Source organism: Sceloporus undulatus, chromosome 6, assembly GCF_019175285.1.
Source record: "Sceloporus undulatus isolate JIND9_A2432 ecotype Alabama chromosome 6, SceUnd_v1.1, whole genome shotgun sequence".
In the NCBI taxonomy this organism is placed as follows: domain Eukaryota; kingdom Metazoa; phylum Chordata; class Lepidosauria; order Squamata; family Phrynosomatidae; genus Sceloporus; species Sceloporus undulatus.
This window is the reverse complement of record NC_056527.1, coordinates 74,758,310-74,777,652: the sequence shown is the minus strand read 5'-3', so window position 1 is coordinate 74,777,652 and position 19,343 is coordinate 74,758,310. Positions and strand designations below refer to the sequence as shown.

At 40.7% G+C, this 19,343-nt stretch overlaps 1 protein-coding gene across 3 annotated transcripts in view; it reads right to left on the bottom strand.

Moving 5' to 3' along the window:
• The window catches only part of EPB41L4B (erythrocyte membrane protein band 4.1 like 4B), a 166,411-nt gene that overhangs the window by 17,028 nt on the left and 130,040 nt on the right, over positions 1-19,343 (bottom strand). For all 3 annotated transcript variants that reach the window (XM_042472585.1, XM_042472586.1, XM_042472587.1), the window contains 4 exons: positions 18,355-18,483; positions 13,084-13,151; positions 3,732-3,836; positions 2,392-2,512 (listed from right to left, as the gene is read on the bottom strand). In XM_042472585.1, the coding sequence (XP_042328519.1) occupies positions 2,392-2,512; positions 3,732-3,836; positions 13,084-13,151; positions 18,355-18,483 (423 nt within the window). The remainder of the gene's footprint in view (positions 1-2,391; positions 2,513-3,731; positions 3,837-13,083; positions 13,152-18,354; positions 18,484-19,343) is intronic.

Sequence of the window (19,343 nt, the reverse complement as noted above, 5' to 3'; positions counted from 1 at the left end):
ACAATTTGTCCTATTTCTTTCAAGGACTGAAGGTAAACAACAGGAGTTCCTCTTGCCCCATGCATTTTGCAATAGCAGGTGGAGGTGGCCTTCACTCAGATAGAAGCAAGTATGCATGGACAATATGCACATAATCCTTACATTATGCCTGGTCCCAGCTATCTAACACAGCCCTGCCCTGCTTCAACAGACTGACAATGTGCCATGCTATGAGGTAGCAACCCGGACTTGGAGACTATAAGACCACTGAGCTATAAGACCCTAATGGCAGCTGTGCCAAGTAGTGAGAATGACACAGGCCCAGTGAGTCTTCTGTAATGAGGACATTTGGAGACTATATAACTAGTCTGGGCAAGTTTATCTGGGTGTGGGCCTGCAAGAGACCTAGGAATGTGGGATGATGCAAATATTTGGTGGACTTCTTAGCATGCTATAATGACTTATTCTGGTAAGAAAAGTTGTCCACTGAAACTAGGCTGCATTCCTGCTGCAATCTAGGAAGCCAGCTGATTGCATGGTCTAGAATTGTTGCTTCTAATAGTGCTGTAGCTGGAGTAGTATGCCTCAAATATTCAACAGTATACAAGGCAAGGCTGATTCTCATTCATGTTATAGTTTGGTGATACAGTTCTCCCTTCCCTTACGTGGGGGATCCATTCTGGACACACACACCCCACATAAGGGGAAAACCGTGTATGTTCACACCAATAATGGGACACGTGCATGCGGCATGGCATGTGTGCCACAGGTGCACATGCCATTCATTAGATTGTACTAAGGCTTCAGAGTATGCTGATTGCCATGGAAGGCACAGACTGACTCTACAATTCCAGATTTCTCAAAACAGGTGTGCTTTAAGTATAATTGCAACTGTATTCTTAAGTACAGCACTAAATTTAGGATTCAGATTATAGAGTGCATGACAAAGGAGGACAATATATTTGAGAAGGGTGTGAAAAACTTTATGGGTCATGGCAGAGATATTACGCCACAAAAATCATGGCTGAATGTAAGTGTCCTCAATGTAAAGAAGCTGTGAACTAACTCAGGCAGTTATTCATACTACTGTGATACTTTCATACTTTCTATCAACATGATATTTGATACACAAAAGATTCAAGATATCCAAGGTGACTAGAACAGTCTATAATGGTGTCTGTGTATATATTTCTCTCAAAAATGTGAGATACAAAGCTTTCTAAAAAAAAAAGTCATAACAGATTGCAAACTTGGTAGTTCGGGGTGGTTTTTTTTATGTAGTATATTTTGATTTCATTAAGGCAAGATGCTCTATGATATTCTTGGAAGCAAGCTGGTGATTGTGTGCTAGATAGTGCTACAGTTATGTGGATCTGTAATTGGTTAACAGTACAAACCAGAGAGTACCTAAGAATGAATGGATGCTCTTCATCCTGGAAAGAGGTGACTAGAGGGGTGCCTTAGGGTTCTGTCCTAGGCCTAGTGTTGTTTAACATCTTTATAAATGAGTTGGATGATGAAATTGAAAGCATATTCAATTTCAAGAGTGACCAATATGATCAAAGTCTGGAAACTAAACCTAATGAGGAACGACTTAAGCACTTGAATAAGTTTACTTGGAGAACAGAAGTCTAAGAGGTGAGATTATAGCTATTTTAAAATATCTGAAGGGATGGCATGTAGAAGATGGAGCAAGTTTATTTTCTGCTGCCTCAGAAACTAGAACACCAACCAGTGGATTCAAATGACAAGAAAAGAGATTCCACCTAAACATTAGGAAGACCTTTTTTTCACAGTAGGAGCTTTTCAACAGTGGGATGGACTACATTAGAGGGAACGGACTCTATATCTTTGGAGGTCTTTAAACAGAGGCTGTATGAGCACTGTTTCAGGAGTGCTTTGTGTCTTCCTGCATGGCAGATGATTGCACTAGATCCAACTCGATTCTATGATTCTGTGCTTCTACTTCATGATAATTTATGAGTTAATGTCTTATTGTAGATGACCTCATGGGATCATCAAATTGTTTTACCACAAAGACCTATGTTGCAGCATATAGCCACCCTAATCTCTCTTGCTGCATTATCACACTAGGGGTCAAACAGGATTTAAACGAGAGTTAAACAGGAAATGTCATATGTTAAACATCAGGCATTTCCTGTTTAACTCTCGTTTAACTCTTGTTTAAATCCTCTTTGCTCCCTAGTGTGATAACACAGTTGAGGACAATAGGAGACACATTGGGCTTTCAAGCTTAGATCTAGACCAAGGTGAGGAGATTTTCAGGAACATAATGAAATACATATCTAATATGTTTAGAGAATGCAATCTAAATTTAATCCCTCAAGCTGCTATTGGCCTCATCTGCTGAGCTTTTTCACCCCCCCCCCCTCTCTAGTTGTCTGTATGTACCTTTGCATGTGATGCAAAATGTCCTTCTGGAACTGTTTTCTGTGACACAGGAGATGTTGATGACAGTGTTGGAGAGGCTGCCACTGCTGCTGCCAGTGCTGGAGGGAGGTCATCTTCATCACTGTGTTTGTTAAGAATACATGGAATCTCAATCTGAGTTATTGCAATATTTTATCCATTTTTAGCTACTCAATTTCAAGGATAGCATAACCTGGCAAGGTTTTCAAAATGTTGATTATTCATCTCTATTCACCTCTTCTCTCCTATTAGGTTTTAACCAGATTTTTAAGCAGATTGTGCTTTAAAAGAGGTATGGTATGAACCAGTTAGTGGGATTTATGTCTGAGTAGATGTACACAAGATTGTGTTGTAAGCTGTTCAGTAGCCAAAGTGGCACATCAGAACTGAACATAGTGCACATTGTGCGGTGCTAATTAATGGCTTAACTTTTAAATGTTTCATTTTATCACACATGGAAGAAGATTCCTGCAGTGCTGGCTGGCAGGTCCACTGGTGGGACGAATCCACTCAAGGGTTTAGTGCACATATTAAAGGAATGGTCCAAGATGCTGAACCTGTCTGGGAGATAAGGTTCAACACCTTTTTAAAGCATAATCTAGAATAGATCCAAAGCAAATTCACTGTCCCACTGGGTCCAGGCCACCAATTTTTAGCATTGTGATTTGTCTTGGAATGTTTCCAGGGGCCTAACTATCATTGTTTAATTATTCTGATACAATCCCTGTCCCAAAATCACAGTGTGAAATCTAGACAGGCAATGTAGAACTTTTAGTTGAAATAATGCCTTTATCATGCCACTTCCAGTTTCTTTAACAAGTACATTCTCTTCAGCCTTGGAGCTAGTTTAAAACACTCCTCATTCTAGTCTAATATAATGTGATCTAGCCACACATGATTCATACAATTTTGGGCTTTCTGTGGGGTGGTGGTGGAAAACGATTTAAACTCTGCAGACAAAGACCTTGCGGTTTATATCGGAATATCAGCTGAAATCCACAGAAAGGCTCATTATCACATGTGTGGCCATATACCTGGTTCTTACTAATTTAGGTGGCTGATCATTTTCAGCAGAGGGAGGTGAATAGATGTAAATAGATGTGAATTTGCACAGGAAAGTGAAGACACATGTCAATAAGAATATATGAAAATGGGCACAATTCACACAGTACACCTACATGGGTTCTATTTAAATAAAATATACTACAGAATTCTTTTAGCTGAAATAAATGGTAGTCTCGTATGATTTGCACGATAAAAAACCCCATTTGGAAAACATATCTGAAAAAGTAAGCAGGAGCTTGTAACAAAACTGTACTCACAAGCTGTATTGCCTTGTCAGTTTTCTCACACGCGATGCTTTCACTTCCTGCTTGTCTGGCACGCTGCTTGTCTGTGTTGTCTCTGGCTTTAAAGGAGATGGACTCCTAAAATCAACAGTGACCAAGATTAGCATGTTAAATAATTTACAGTCAATTGATTAAATTTTCATAAATGGAGATACTTCAAAAACCTCAATATAGATGCCAGTTTGAGATTTGACACTGCCTTAGAATTTAATAAACCAAAACAACATTTTAAAAATATCATTTTCCATTATATTAAAATTCTGGAAACAGAATAACCCATTTCAGAGTTGGAAAGGCAAAAGAAGGCAAAAGGTTGACTTAAACTTGGTCAGAGGAGCTACTAAAAATGGGGACATATATGGGTAGAAACTAGCATCCATTGTTGGGGTTGGAACCTCATGGATGCTCCTTCCCAACAAGGGAAATCAAAAAGACTAACTTCTTGGGAGAAAGGTGAAGGCAAGAAGGAAGCAAAAGGCTTGAGTACATAGACCAATGTGAGCAACAGAGAGGTGAAAATATAGAGTAGGCATTCTAGATTCTCTTATCTCACTAATCACTTTATACAAACAATGATGCTTCCAACAGAATCAACAAACATGCTGCTGTCCCTAAGACTTTCTAGGGAAAAAAGTCTCAGCCGAGTCTGGGAACTTGATAGAAATTTGACCCAACCTCCCTGTTTCTGTTACCCATGTCTGCCTTTCCTTGGCTAATGTGAAGTCAAAGGCTTTCATGGCCAGCATCCATAGTTTTTTGTTGGATTTTCAGGCTATGTGACCATGTTCTAGAAGTTATTTCTGGTGTTTTGCCAGCATCTTGATCCATTGCTTCAGATGATTAATCAGGTGAATGCAATAGTCAAGAGCACCTTTTATCAGCTTCGGCTGATACGCCAGCTGTGCCCTTTTCTGGAACTGGGAGACCTGGAAACTGTAGTACATGCACTGGTAACCTCACAACTCAATTTTTGTAATGAGCTCTACATAGGGCTACCCTTGTGTCTAGTTTGGAAACTTTAATTGGTACAGAATAAGGCAGCCAGACTGGTCTCCGGAACATCTAGGAGTGACCATATAACACCAATATTGAAGTCACTCCACTGGCTGCCTAGTGATTTCTGGGAACAGAACAAGGTGTTGTTAATACCTTTAATGCCCTACATGGCTTGGGTCCAACTTATTTAAGGAATCGTCTACTTCCATATAATCCGGCCCGTACACTCAAGTCCTCTGGGAGGAATTTATTACAACATTTAAAGACCAGATTAGTTGCCACCTCCCAGAGGACTTTTTCAGCAACCGCTCCCAGTCTGTGAAATGGCCTGCCAGATGAGATCCATCAAATCACCAAGTTAGGGCTGGTACAGTCCGGCTCTTTCCGACACTGTCATCATGTGCTAGGGTTGCCTCGGGGCGGCACTTCGTAGCACGTGATGAGGGCATCAAAATGGAGGTGGCCTGTACACACGGGCGCCACCATTGTTATGCAAGCGCAGAGCAGCTTCCACATGGCACCGTGTGGCGTTTGCGTAATGAGTGCACCAGTGGCACACTTGTTACGCTGCATCTATGGTGTACAAAGAACCTGCTTTTCATGGGTTCTTTTTACTCCGCAGGGAAGCCGTGCGGTTTGGTGGATGTGGCTTCCCTGTGGAGAGAAAAGAGGCGCCGGTAAGGCACCGTTTTTCATCACTCTGTTCCGTGCCTCTGACACTTTTTAAAAAGCTGTCAAGATGGCTCTCTTCCAGCAGGCCTTTCCAGAATAAAGTCTTTGGCCACATAACGATCACTCTCATACACCATGGACACTTTTGGTCTATGCCATGACTCTGCCCACGATCATTAGATTTTAATGTTATTTGTGTAATTTAAATCTCAATTTGTTTCTATATATTTTCCTATATATTTCTAAATATGGCTTTTGCGTTGAAAGCCCCAGGTACATATTGACAAATGTTGGTGGTTTATAAGACTATGCAATATGAGATCCCTTGCATTCAAGGCTAGGAGAGCTCCTCTATAGGGTTGCAGAAGAGAGTAGGAAGGAAGAGCCAATCTATTGACTCTGCTGAGGTACCAACAGCTCTGGGACCCTCCTCTTCCTCAATTGTTCCTATTTTGGAAGGTCATTTTAAGAACTTTAACAAATAGTGTCTGAGTTTGCTTGTTTTACTCTTCTTCCCCCAGCAACCCCTTTTCCTTCTGAGTTATGTATTTTACACTGTAAAATACACTGTGGCCTGCAGCCACAGATTGTCATTTGTCATTGAGCTTATGTAAGCCTCTCAAAGAGTCTTTCTTCAGCTGAATACCTGTAATGAGTAATGCTATAAGCATAAAATAATGCAAGATAATATTAGTTGGATAATAAGAACTGACAAGTTTGAGGCAACAGTTGGTTTTGAAACGGAAAGAATCTTGCAGACAAATGTTTAAACATTTGGCATCTAAAACTCACCAGACTGTTGATAAAATGAATGTATGTGTTTCTATGAAAGCAGAGGGTCAACAAATGTATCACATGACGGATGATATTAAAAACAATGACAGCAGTGAAAATCAAAATAATAGAGCAGACATTTGGAACAGCAAATGTTCCTTTCTTCATTCCCTTTGGTGTATGGAGCACATTTCAGGGGCCACCTGCACCAACTTGGAAAGGATTTTTGCTGTAGAAAATTTGGTATGGTATGGATTGTGATAGTAGCTATAATAAATAATTTCCCCATTTGCTATGTCTGTATTTCCATCTATTCTCCTAGTGGCATCATTTATTTATTTTTTTAGTTTTCTGGGGGGCGGGGGTTGCCTATGTTAGTAGTCTTACTTTTATGCTGTGATCAGATAGGACTCTCCAACTCTACTCTCAGATGTACATGATCTAAGACACATCTACACTGTACTATTATAGCATATTCATGCCACTTTAACTGTCATAGTTCCATCCTATACAATCCTGGGATTTGTAGTTTGAGGAGGAGCTTAGAGTTCTCTGCCAGAGAGCAAATGTGCTACAGTTCAGGTGAATGTAATTGTGAATTGGAAGTCATTCACCAGACTATCAATCCCACAATTCTGTAAGTGGAGACATGACAGTTAAAGTGGGATCAAACTGCTATAGACATGCAGTATCCAGTTGCATTCTTAGATAAAGCTGAGTGAGTTAACTCAGTTCTCACTAAATGGAAAAACCTATTTTTAGGTTATACTGCTTTCATTAGAAGGGAGCTCTTATGAATGGCTATTACCCCAGTCCATACCAAAAAAAAAAAAAAAAGAGAGAGATTCTCTCTACATGGGAAACTAGCCTGTGTATGGGGTGTTCAACAAGCAGATTCTTCTCTAATAAGACTCACAGCATCCTCTTTCCTAAAGATGTAGGCATGTTTTCAAGGCCAGGGCATTCTCTTATAGGTAAGCAATGTGGGAGAGAGAGCAAGGAGAGTAAGAAGGAAAAATTGGCAGGGATTGCTGTTGGATTTTTTTATTGAATAGATTGACCCATCAGTAACTTAGAAAGGCACTACTGTGACAGGATCATAGGTCCTGCCATGCTTGCTGGATATAAATTCCGAATATGATTTGTAAAACTGAATGATGGGTTATGCTGCACAAGTGGTGATGCTGAGTGGATTGGGCTGTACAAACGGGGGGCTCCATGACACCCGTTTTTGCTCCGTGTCTGTGCTGCAGTATCCCCATGCTGCAGCACAGACTCGCTGCAAAAATAGCCGCCTACAGCGGCTTCTTTTTTGTGATGCCGGAAGCAGGAAGGGTGCCACCATGATGCCACTTCCTGCCAGTGACGTCTGGTCGCTATACGGTGGTGGCTTCAGTCCAGTATGAATCAAATGAGGATCAACTGAGGGATGGAGATTAATCTTAAAAACCTAATACTTGACAATCAGGTATCACGAAAACTGATACATTTGTAAATACAGTATGGCTTTTGCACTGGAAGCTCCAGGTACACATTGATAAATGTTGGTGGTTTATAAGACTTTGTAATATGAGATCCCTTTCATTAAAGACTAGTAGAGCTCTTTTGTAGGATTGCAGAAGAGAATAGGAAGGAGGACCCACTCTATTGACTCTGCTGAGGTACCAACAGCCCTGGGACCCTACTCTCCCTCAACTGTTACTACAGTGGTGCCTCGGGATATGAAATTAATTCGTTCCGCCATTCCTTTCGTAACCCGAAAATTTCGTAACCCGAAATACTCCGTTAGCACTGGAAAGCCTATAGCAGCATTTGAATTTCGCACCGAAATGAATTTCGTAACTCGAAAAATATTTCGTAACCCGAAACAGTTTTTGCCAATCTGACTTTTTCGTATCCCGGAAATTTCGTAACGCGATCATTTCGTATCCCGAGGCACCACTGTATTTTAGAAGGTCATTTTAAGAACTTTAACAAATAGTGTCTGAGACCTTCTTCATCCTGTATGGATGGGAAGCCGCCATGATGCCGGCTTATGTACGCATTAGGGTTGGGAAGCGTGCGGTCGCTGCGTGCTCCTGAACCCTAAAATCGCCAGAACCATGCCACAAAGTGCCTGTGTATACCAGGCTGGAAGAAAGCCTGCACTTTGAACTGTCAAGGTCCTATTTGATGGGAAGTTTTGGTAAAGAGCAGGAAGGAAGAGAACAGGAATGTTTTGATTTGACGACAAGGGGTAGTGGTGGTGGCAAGTATGCAAAAACATTTGAATTGCCAAGTGCTTTTAATATACTCTGTAACTGAAAGTACCTCAGCCTTGATAGCATTATGCTGTGAATAACTTTAGTTTTCTGAAGAAAATGTTCTGATCTTGCTAAAGCTTGTGCTCCTGAAATCACATTAGCCATTGCATGACTATATATGACAGTATACTGTATAGTGCCTGGACTGAGTTGATATTGATGGTACTGACGAGCTGGATTTTCCTTATGGTCTGGATGAGATTGTAGCTGAACTCTGGTAAGGAAAGGAGAATAAGTTTTTGCTTTGTTGTATTTTGTTGTGGGTTTCATGGATGATACCAGAAAGAAAGATTTCCATCAGCTCTTATTATCCAGCCTGTTTGATGTTGGAAGAAGAAAAGTACTCAATATTTGTGTGGTATTTTTTTGCATTTTGAAGAATGGATCTGTAGTCTTAATTGTGAACAGTAAACACACAAGGGAGACTCTTTCATTTCTAAAAAGAAAAGAGCATGGGAGTGAGGTCAGTGAAAGGAATACCTTCTGGCTCTCCTGTAAGACCTTGAGTGTAAGAATGTGTATGTGAGAAAGAAAGAGAGAGAGGTGCTCACTCTGTTGAAATTAGTAAGCAGGGCACTTCGGATGATCTCAGAGACTTTTCCCAATGGAATAGTAAATCTCATGGGAATCTCGACACCCCATAAATTCAGGGAAATATGTTTGCATATGTAATGTAATTCCAATTCCTCCTTCCATGGTAATAGGATCACTGAAGACATCAATCTATGCTTTCTGCAATGCTCCAACATGGACCTTAGCAAACATGTTACCTCTCAGGTTGTTTTGCTTTTGCCATTCTTCTTCTTCAAGCATGGCTGAGGGGAAGATTTATGCAACAGATTGCCAGTGCCAGCCAGTTTAAAATTTATTTTAGTTCCACTTTACAATGTATTACAAGAGAGGCTATCAGCTTGCATCTAAAATAACTAAGAACAGGCCTTCAACATACCCAGTTTTAGCAGATGACCATAGAATAGTGCATTCTGGTCCTTTGTCTAAGACAGTGGTTCTCAACCTTCCGTGACCCTTTAATACAGTTCCTCATGTTGTGGTGACCCACAATCATAAAATGGTGGTGTCTCAGTTCCTAACACCATCGGAAATATGTGTGTTAGGCAACTCCTGTGAAAGGGTCGTTTGACCTCCAAAGAGGCCGCAACCCACAGGTTGATAACCACTGGTCTAAGAGATGTTTGGATGACAGTTCTGAGTACCCCTAGTCATTTGCCAAATTGGCTGAGGCTTCTGGAAACTAAAGTACAACATCTGGGCAGCCAAGTTTGAGAACCAGTGTTCTATAAGTGTTAAGGTGTGTGTATGTTTATGATGAGACATGCATCTGTGTAGTCTGAACACACGCCCATGAGAATGCATTATTCATCTTTTCTGCCATTTTTAAAACTTTGTAATGGTAAAGGCAGTATAGACAAGTATGTTAGTTTGGAAGCCTGTCGAACAAACTCAAAAATGATTAGTTTAGTTCAGTTTGATACTAAATGTGGAATGTACTGCTGTGATTGCAGAGGAAGAGAAATGGGACAGAAGTTGAATTGGTTGACACTGTCTACTATTGGCTTTGACTTCTTTCTTTGGTCCCTTAGTGGGTACCCACTATGACTGCATCCCCCCCCTCTCTCTCTCTGCCCCCCTCCTGCTTTTACATATAATCCATTCAATAATCTCCCTTCTTTCTCTCTATCACTCCCAATCTTTTCTCTCTTTTTTCCCCTCCCCTCCCCTCCCCTCTCTATTTGCCCCCTATTATTAGTCCAACTCTCCCCCATTGCAGTTAGGCTTTTAAAATGCCATTGTCATTAGGTGAAGGGTGTGTGTGTGTTTCAAAGCCTAATTCCTGAGCAAGAATGATGCTGGTGGTGAGGACGTGATGCTGTAGACTGGATGGGAGAGCAGAAACACTCCCACTTGCACCGTGTGACTGCCTGCAGATAAGAACTGATCACATATGCATCAACAGTGGAAAAACAGAACAATTGGGAGGCACTGATGGATTTTGCCCATCAATGAGAAGAAGTGCTCGAGCAATGGACAAGTATACACTAGCTACCAGACAAACACATGTCATGTGATAAGGTGTGATGATGGGCATTAATATCCTGCTCTAATTTCACTTTTCAAGCTTTCTGTGATAAATTCCTGAATTTCATGGTTCATCTTAACAACCCACTCTAGTCACTTTAGACCTCCACAGCTTGCCCATCCACAATTTAAACAGATGAGTCTACTGAAAAAGTAAAGTCTGCCAAAGCTCAGTAAAATCGTTTGTTTATAGCTACATGCTATAAAATCAATTTTCAACCCAGTCAAAAATTAGCAAAGCAAGACCCCTAGTAGCCTGTTCAGATTTCTGCTGTTTACTTACCAATACATATTTTGCTTCATAGTACAGTTGGCCCTTCTTATACACAGATTTTTTATACATGGATGCAAACATGTTCAAAAAAAGTATAAATTTGAAAATGTTCAAAAAAAGTATAAATTTCAAATATCAAATCTTGATTTTCCATTATTTATAAGGGACACCATTTTGCTATGTCATTATATTTAATGGGACTTGAACATACACAAATTTTGTTATCCACAGGGGATCTTGGAACCAAACCCCAGCGTATAACAAGGGTCCACTGATTAGCTAACAAACCAGTCTTTGTTAAATGTCCCCCCATGAGCAATAATGTCAAATGACTGAAAGTGAGATCAGCATTGTGTAGGGGTTTGAACTACTGTATATCTCTGGAGGCCAGGGTTCAAATCCTTGACCAGCAATGGAAACCCACTGAGTAACCTTGTGCAAGTCACATTTTCTTAGCCTCAGGGGAAGCCAAAGGTAAACCTGGTTACGCATAGAAAGTATCAAAAGCTGTCTTATCAATTGCTTTGATTTCATTGTTATGGGGAGTGGGGAGCCAAATATAAAACTGGTATCTTTTCCATTTGTGTGAGGGTTTTGAGCTGATTGATGGGTTTCTAGATCAGGGACAGACATAAAGCTTAGAAGTACTGCCATGTCAACAGTAAGGCGTTAATTTGGGGAGTAACAGTGAAGCAATGTTATTTTTTCCCCAAAAACAATGCAAGAACTGGTAGCATTGTTATGCGGAAGATTGTAACAAGTAATATTTCCCCATCACTCTTGAAATGCTGCATGGAGGGGATGTTTTCAATTTTTAAAATTAAAAAGTCAACTAGGAGAAATGTGTTACGAATGTGCTATTAACACAGCAGTCTTTTTAACAACAAGCCATGAGTAATGCTAACAAGTTACTTAAAAAAACCAAACCCAGACATTGAATGATGAATCACTTAAAACAATGTTCCAAGCTCTTAATTCTACATTTTGATATACTCCAGTGCTGGAAAATTGGACAATACTGGAAACATTGCTGGACCCTTCTCTATACTATTCATCTACTTTCCTTCAGTTGTAGAAAGGGATGTGTGGATGTCCTCATAGAAATTCTGTAAAGGGTCTATGGGGCTGTTCAGGATTCCTGACAAATGCTTTTCTCATCCCTCCTACATTGCAGTGTGTAGCTGCCATGGCCCCAATCGCACAAAGACTAAGGTGGCTGCAGGCCCTGTATTGACTGTGGTGCTGACTAAGGCATTCACTATCCTCTCCACTATGGTATATTTAGGGGCTGAACAGACTGTGGCAACTACACACCTGGCCTTTCCACAAAGCAAAAAGTAGCCGCAGAAAGGGCGCCATAGCCACTAGCGCTGTGGCTTTTTGGCACTCCTTTGGCACTGCGTCACCTGGACCCAGCACCAGAGGAGCACCATGATGCCACCCGCCATGCGGTGGGATGCACAACATCATGCCAGCATGGGGGCAGAGACGGGGCGTGCGTCGTGTGGACACCGTGTCCCCACTCAGCCCTGATGACAGTCTTTGATGGTGGTTTGTTGGGGCTGTTAGTTTGTTCTCTCATTGATGATAGTGCATTTAGCTTGAATTTCAGCAACAAATTACAATGTCATTTATGTACAAATCTGTGGACCACTGGAGAACAATTGATAGGTCTCACTGCTAGATCTTGTTTATTGTGGTATATCTTTAGAACTATTTATTATAAACAGCTAAAATTGTGGGCCTAGTTCATCCACGGTTGAGGTCTCCTCTTTCTTTTGGGAGTTTGTGTAATGGAAGAAGCAGCAATTTCTTTCCTTCAGCAAAGACCAGCAAAAACTGGTAGAATAAGCTTCCTCCTTCAAAGCTGTCTTTGGATGCCAGAATATTCAGAGAAGGGACATCATCTAGTTCCACTGAACTTCGGAGGAGACGGTTATCCTGAATCTCAATTCTCCCCAAAGGTCAAGCAAAAGCCCAGTACTCTTGCTATGTGTATTCTACAGCTTGATGCAGGAGGACATTGATTCTCATGTACACCTTGCTGAAAGATAGTTGCCTTTCTGAGTCGTGTGTATAAGCTTTGTTCAAGGCATCCAGGGAATAAGTGGTTGCCACTGGCAACTAGATCTGTGGGCCCTTGGCAAATATATACGACATTCCTTGAGTATTTGGATAACATAATTGATACAAATAAGGAATAACAGACCTCACATTAGGGTCATGGAGGCTGGAAATCTTTGGAGGATTTGCTGAAGACATTTCTTCTTTTTCACCCTGTTAAAAGAATAGCTGTAATTTAGTATGGTATAGACAAAGTCAAGACTTATTGCTATGTTGGTCTGTGGAGTCTCCATAGCCTCAATTTACACTTCTGAAGGCCATTAGCATGGAGCTCCCCTCCCTGCTGTGGAATAGCAAATAGGTAGGAGAGGATTCTTATTTGTGGAGAGGGCTCCCATGTCACTTGTATGTGACATGACAAATATCATTATCATTTTTCATGGTGAATCTATTTCAGTCAAGGCTAAAATGAATAACATTTTAGCCTCTCTGTCTTCAGTGGAGTTTGCTTCCCATTAAGGGTGATCTCACCTATAACCAGCATAACCAAAACCCAAAATTTGTGGTATGCTGGTATAACAAAGACTAAGATGTTTGATTTTAGTGCATACTTTAGGCAAACATATCTGAGAGACAGTGGCTCCATTAGCGTTTCCTAATTATTTTTTTGCATAGGAAATATTGCATTATATTATTGGTAAAGCAGGAATGAAAGACATCGAAAGAATTAATCTGATATATTTTACCCTTGATGCAGCCACTATATATCCATACCCAAAGCAATCCACTTCTGCTTCTGATTATCAGACTCAGAGTGCATCTACACTGGTAGAAATAATGCAGTTTGATACCACTTTAAGTGCTGTATCCCCATGCTATGGGATCCTGGGATTTGCAATTTTACAAGCTCCTTAACCTCTGCCAAAGTGTGCTGGTGCCTCACCAAACTACAAATCCCATGCTTCTGTGTGATGGAGCCATGGCAGTTACAGTGATGTCAAGCTGCATTATTTCTACAGTGTAGATCCAACCTCAGTTCATATTCATACAAATTCAGGTAATCTTTATGAACATCTCAGGAGCTTACAGTGGCTGGAAGCTCTTGGTGACTTACGCTGACACTGTGCTCTGTCGTGACATCCGGTGTTTTGGGGAACAATGTGCAATGGCAGTTGGGGCAGGGGGACAGAGAAAGACATCTCCAGTACCAAAGAAAGGATTTGACTTCCTACTGCCATGGCTCCCATAGCTTTTTTTACACCCGCCGCTGTGCCTTCTCTTATGCCTACACTGGCATAGTTATGCCAGCCATGAAGACTGCAGCCCAAGCTTTCTGATAATGCCATGCAAACACCAAATGTGGAAGGGCTCTTTGTGAAAAACAAGGCTTCTAATGCAGTGGGGCTGTTTGAACTTCTGGCCGTGATTAGGGGCTTTGCTGCCTTCCCTGAGAAACGGCTACCAGAGTCACAGACATAGCAGTGCAGTCTTGAGAAACTGCTTTCATAACAGTAGCCTCCCAGTAAGGCAGAGTCTTCTTATCATCCTGTTGTGCTGACAATAAGAAAAGGATATGAGTGATCTCACTCAGCCATCTGTATTTTTGCACATTCCCATGGCTATTCTGGTGCTCAGTCCATCTTGCTTGTACCATATCCCTAGTCTTCCAGCGTTAGTAAGTTTTTAACCTTTTATCAGTTTTAAACAAACTGAATTAAATCCTATTATTATAAACACTGATGGACTGATTGTAACCATGATGTTGGTGGGAGTTGAAGCTCTCATAATAATGTGTTTCAAGTTAATTTGCACAGTGTATGACTCCTGAGAAGTTGGAATTATTGCTCATCTGAAGGGATGACTAATAGCAAATTTCTGAGCATCACAAACTATTGTGAGCAAAAATGCAGTGGCAGTGGGAAAGGGACAGAACATTATTTAACTACAGTCAATGTTCTTGTCTTACTCCTAAAAACCCTGTGTCAAGATTATCAGGGTTCCTGGCTTGTTTTTACTATACACACAAGTTATCACAATAAAACTTTCAAACTTTGATCTCTTCCTATAAATTCAGGGAGGCAGCTGCATAAATGACCATCCCGGATAATTTCAAATGATAGTTTCAAATGTTCATAATGTATAATTCTCACAAAATCCAAGGATCCTGACAGATATAAAAGTCTGTTTTGCACTATATTTCCATGTTTATTTTCCAACGGGTTGCCATAATTGTCCAGTATTACCAGGGACAAAATGTAGAACAAATTCTAGACCAAACTGTAAGACAACTGCAGGACATAACTCAGCCCAAAATGTAGGACATTTAAGAAAAATGGAGGATCTTAAATATCCTACATTTTGGGCTGAGTTTTGTCCTGCAGTTGTCCTACAGTTTGGTCTCGAATTTGTCCTACATTTTATCCCTGGTAATAGTGGACAATTATGGCAACCCATGGCATACATAAACATAGCACAAACATTAGGCTTGGCCCTGGGTTCAAAGGTTACAATCTGAATCTTCAAAACATTAGATACTGGTCACGAATATGCTGAGGGCTCACATACTCCCTCCTCTGCTCTTATGTGTACTCCCTCCTCTGCTCTTATGTGAGAGTTCTCCCACCCACTTCTTGTTTTTTACTGCCTTTGATATCCAGACTGGCAGATAGTTCAAAACTATAATGTTAAAAATGTTTTCAAGAAGGCTTGCAGAGCATGGTTTCATCTGCAAACTGTAATTTGCCAGTTCAAGTGTCATGGCAAGCTGTGAGAAGAAAAAACAAGGAAGTGGAGGAGGAACCTGTGAATGGAAAAGGCAGATAAACAAGTTTAGCAAACACAAGTCCATTCAGTATTACTTCATAAACATCCTGAAAATGACCTCTGGAACAAAACTGAATTTGCAAACAAGAGGATCCATGGGAACATGAATGCTCTTGAGTCACCATTGCTGGGACAATCATGTCCTAAAATACTTGAGCTTTTATCATATTTTATATGCTTTACTAATATGGAGTATTTTATAAATATGTGGTGGCTTGATTGAGGATTAAGCTTTCAAAATCAATTGCATTATTTAGAAATGTGTTCTCTTACTTTCCTAGATAAACAAGTTCTTTTCTGAATGTAATAATAGTTTATACTAGAAACATAAAGAGACACCTGTAAAATTAGAATGGCTAGGGTTGGGGACTGTGGGACACTGTTTAATTAATTTCCAGAGGAGTTGATGTATTAGTCTGTTGCTCTCCAAGCAACAAAGCATCTTGTGGCACCTTGAAGAATGACAAATTTATGATGGCACCTTTTTTTATGAACGTACAGAAAAAGCTGTATGTGTTAGAGCAAGCCATGCACATTTTCTTCTCCACATAGAATTGTGATAGCACCCAGCCCTTTTCAAACTCTGAAATAGTTATTTAGACTTTTCAAGGCAGGAGCTTGAGTAGCAACCTAGGTGGAGTTGTGAAGTCGAAGGCTTTCATGGCTGGCATCCATAGATTTTTGTGGGTTTTTCAGGCTATGTGGCCATGTTCTAGAAGAATTTATTCCTGATGTTTCTCCAGCATGCTCAGCATGCACAGATGCTGGTGAAACATCAGGAATAACTCTTCTAGAACATGGCCACATAGCCCGAAAAACCCACAAAAAACTAGGTGGAGTTGTGTCTTCATCTGTTGATCTGCCCTACGTTCCATCAGCTCCACGGGGCACCAGCTGCCACTGGAAAGCTTTCACAATATTCCTAGATTTCATGCCTTTGAAGAGGCCTACTCAGGATAGTTCACCTAAAGACAACCAACAGTCCAGCCAAGACTAATGTTGGCCAGTCATTTATACCTCTTTAACAATTCCCTTGAGACAGAATTATATTTTACTTTTATTACATATAGGCTTGGACATTCTGTGCCCCAATATCACATCTTTGTGTTTAATATCCTATCCATGTCCAAAGACACATGAAGGATTTGTGTAATAAAGCAAAATGGACAGTTAGTTCTCTTGAACAGCAGAGTACCACCTCATAATGCTTGGCTGGATCACCCTGATCCAAGGTGTTCCATTGTTTGGGAGAAATATGCTTTTGTCCCACAGGTTTCAGCAGCATTGGACCACAGAGAAATGGAAATGAGATCATGGACACTTAATGGCAACTTTATTCATGCTTTCACTATTCAAACCAAAGGTAAGCAATGTCCATTCCAGTAATTAAATTATATCACTGCATAGTGATTCAGTTTGCAATGACATAATAACAAACGAAGGCTCCAAATGATGCTGGACTGAAACTTCCAAAAGCCCTAGCTTGAATAGCTAATGGTGAAGAATGTAGAGACTCCCCTTCTGGCACCATCTAGAGCAGTGGTTCTCAACCTTCCTAATGCCATGACCCTTTAATACAGTTCCTCATGTTGTGGTGACCCCCAACCATAAACCCCACGAATATGGAGGGATGACTCTATGACCTGTGACTGCCAAAATAAAGCTGCTTCAGGTCTCCTTGGAGGTATGCTATTTAAATGATGCATGGGTCCTAAGAGTCCGGAGGTCGCACCAAAGCCACACTCCATTCCTAAGCACTGGAGTGCAGCTTTGGTGCAGCTTCCGGATTCTTAGGATGCACGCATCATTTGAACAGCATACCTTCAAAGAGACCCGAAGCAGCTTTATTTTGGCAGTCTGTAACAGGCCTATGTGTTTTCCGGTCATCTTAGGCGACCCCTGTGAAAGAGTTGTTCAACCCTCAAAGGGGTCGCGACCCACAGGTTGGGAACTGCTGATCTAGAGGGCTGTACTCTACCCACCCTTGCAATATTATATCATTAGGCAACAATTTGCCATTTTGAACACATTCTTTCTTTTTGATCTGAGCATTTGTCTCCAGATCTGTTTGCATTTCTGCAGATACCATGGACAGCCAGAAAGACAAATAAATGTGTCCAAGAGCAAATCAAGTCTGAACTGTCCATAAAAGACTTGGAGGTTGCTCATTAATAGGGTTACCATAAATGGAAGCTGGCTTGATGGCAATTAACAACAAATCTGTTTCCATATAGATGTTACATCAAGACATCAGACTGTATTATCTTTCTGCCAGCAATTGGCCATTGAAAGCATGTTAACTGACTCAAGTTTTTAAAAGTACTGTATGGGATGTGGTATGAATATTCTACTTGTGTTGTCCTGATGGTTGGACATTACAGTCATAAAACGGTGACCACAGTCAGAAATACCAGAGAGTTGAAAAGTGCAGTAATATGAATTGTATGTTCCTAAATTCTACTGCCAAAAACACTAGAATAGACCCATTGAAACAGTGACTGAATAGTAGATCTATAGTTATATAAATTGCATTGCTTCAATGGGTCTACTTCAGTTAAGACTAACAATTATATTTAGGTCATGGCAAACATACCTGAGCATTCACTCGAAAAGCTGCATCCACTTGTGCTTTAAGGATGTTACATTTCAAATGTTCAGGTACAGAGGAGGGTGACAAGGGATGATGGTGAAGGCTTTTCTCTGAGGTTTTCTTCTCTTCACCCTGACAATAATGTAGGAGGAAACAATATTGGATAGGATACAGATATTCAGTAATTAAGGAAAACTTTCTTATAGGCCAGAGATTTCAATACGGTTCAAATAAGTATAATTTAAAATAGAAATGTTTTCTCCAGACATAGTAAAAGGATTGTTGCATATGAGGAATTCATGGTAAATAATGCCCGTATGAAATTCTTAAAAAGGAGAAGATGCTCAAACAGTTTGTGTTCATTGCGGAGGGCAGGATGAGGTACATTTCTTCTATTGATACATGCCAGAGGATGTGGCAAAGAGGAATGGGTAAGCCTGGCAAAGGGAAGAAGGCTGAGATTGTTAAAATGTGCTGCCACCATCCTTTGCTAATTGCCATGCCTTGGTAACTAGAGCAGTTGAGTCAGTTTTATCTGGGGCCATCTGGCTACTTAAAGCCAGTTCATTTAGTAAGAAATCAACACTTATCTCTGATTGATGACACCAAATTAGGAGGAGTAGCTAGCACCCCAGGATCACAATTCAAAATGATCTGAATAAACTGGAAAGCTGGGCGAAAGCTAACAAAATGATATTCAACACAGAAAAATGTAAGGTACTGCACTTATGACAGAAAAATGAAATGCATAAGTACTGTATAGGATGGTGGATGCCTGGCTTAAGGAGACTACACATGAAAGGGATCTAGGAGTCCAAGTAGACCACAAGTTGAACATGAGTCAACAGTGTGATGAGGCAGCTAAAAAGGCCAATGCAATTTTAGGCGGTATCAATAGATCAAGGGAAGTAATAATGCCACTCTATTCTGCTCTGGTCAGGCCTCACCTGGAATACTGTGTCCAGTTCTGGGCACCACAATTCAAAAAGGAC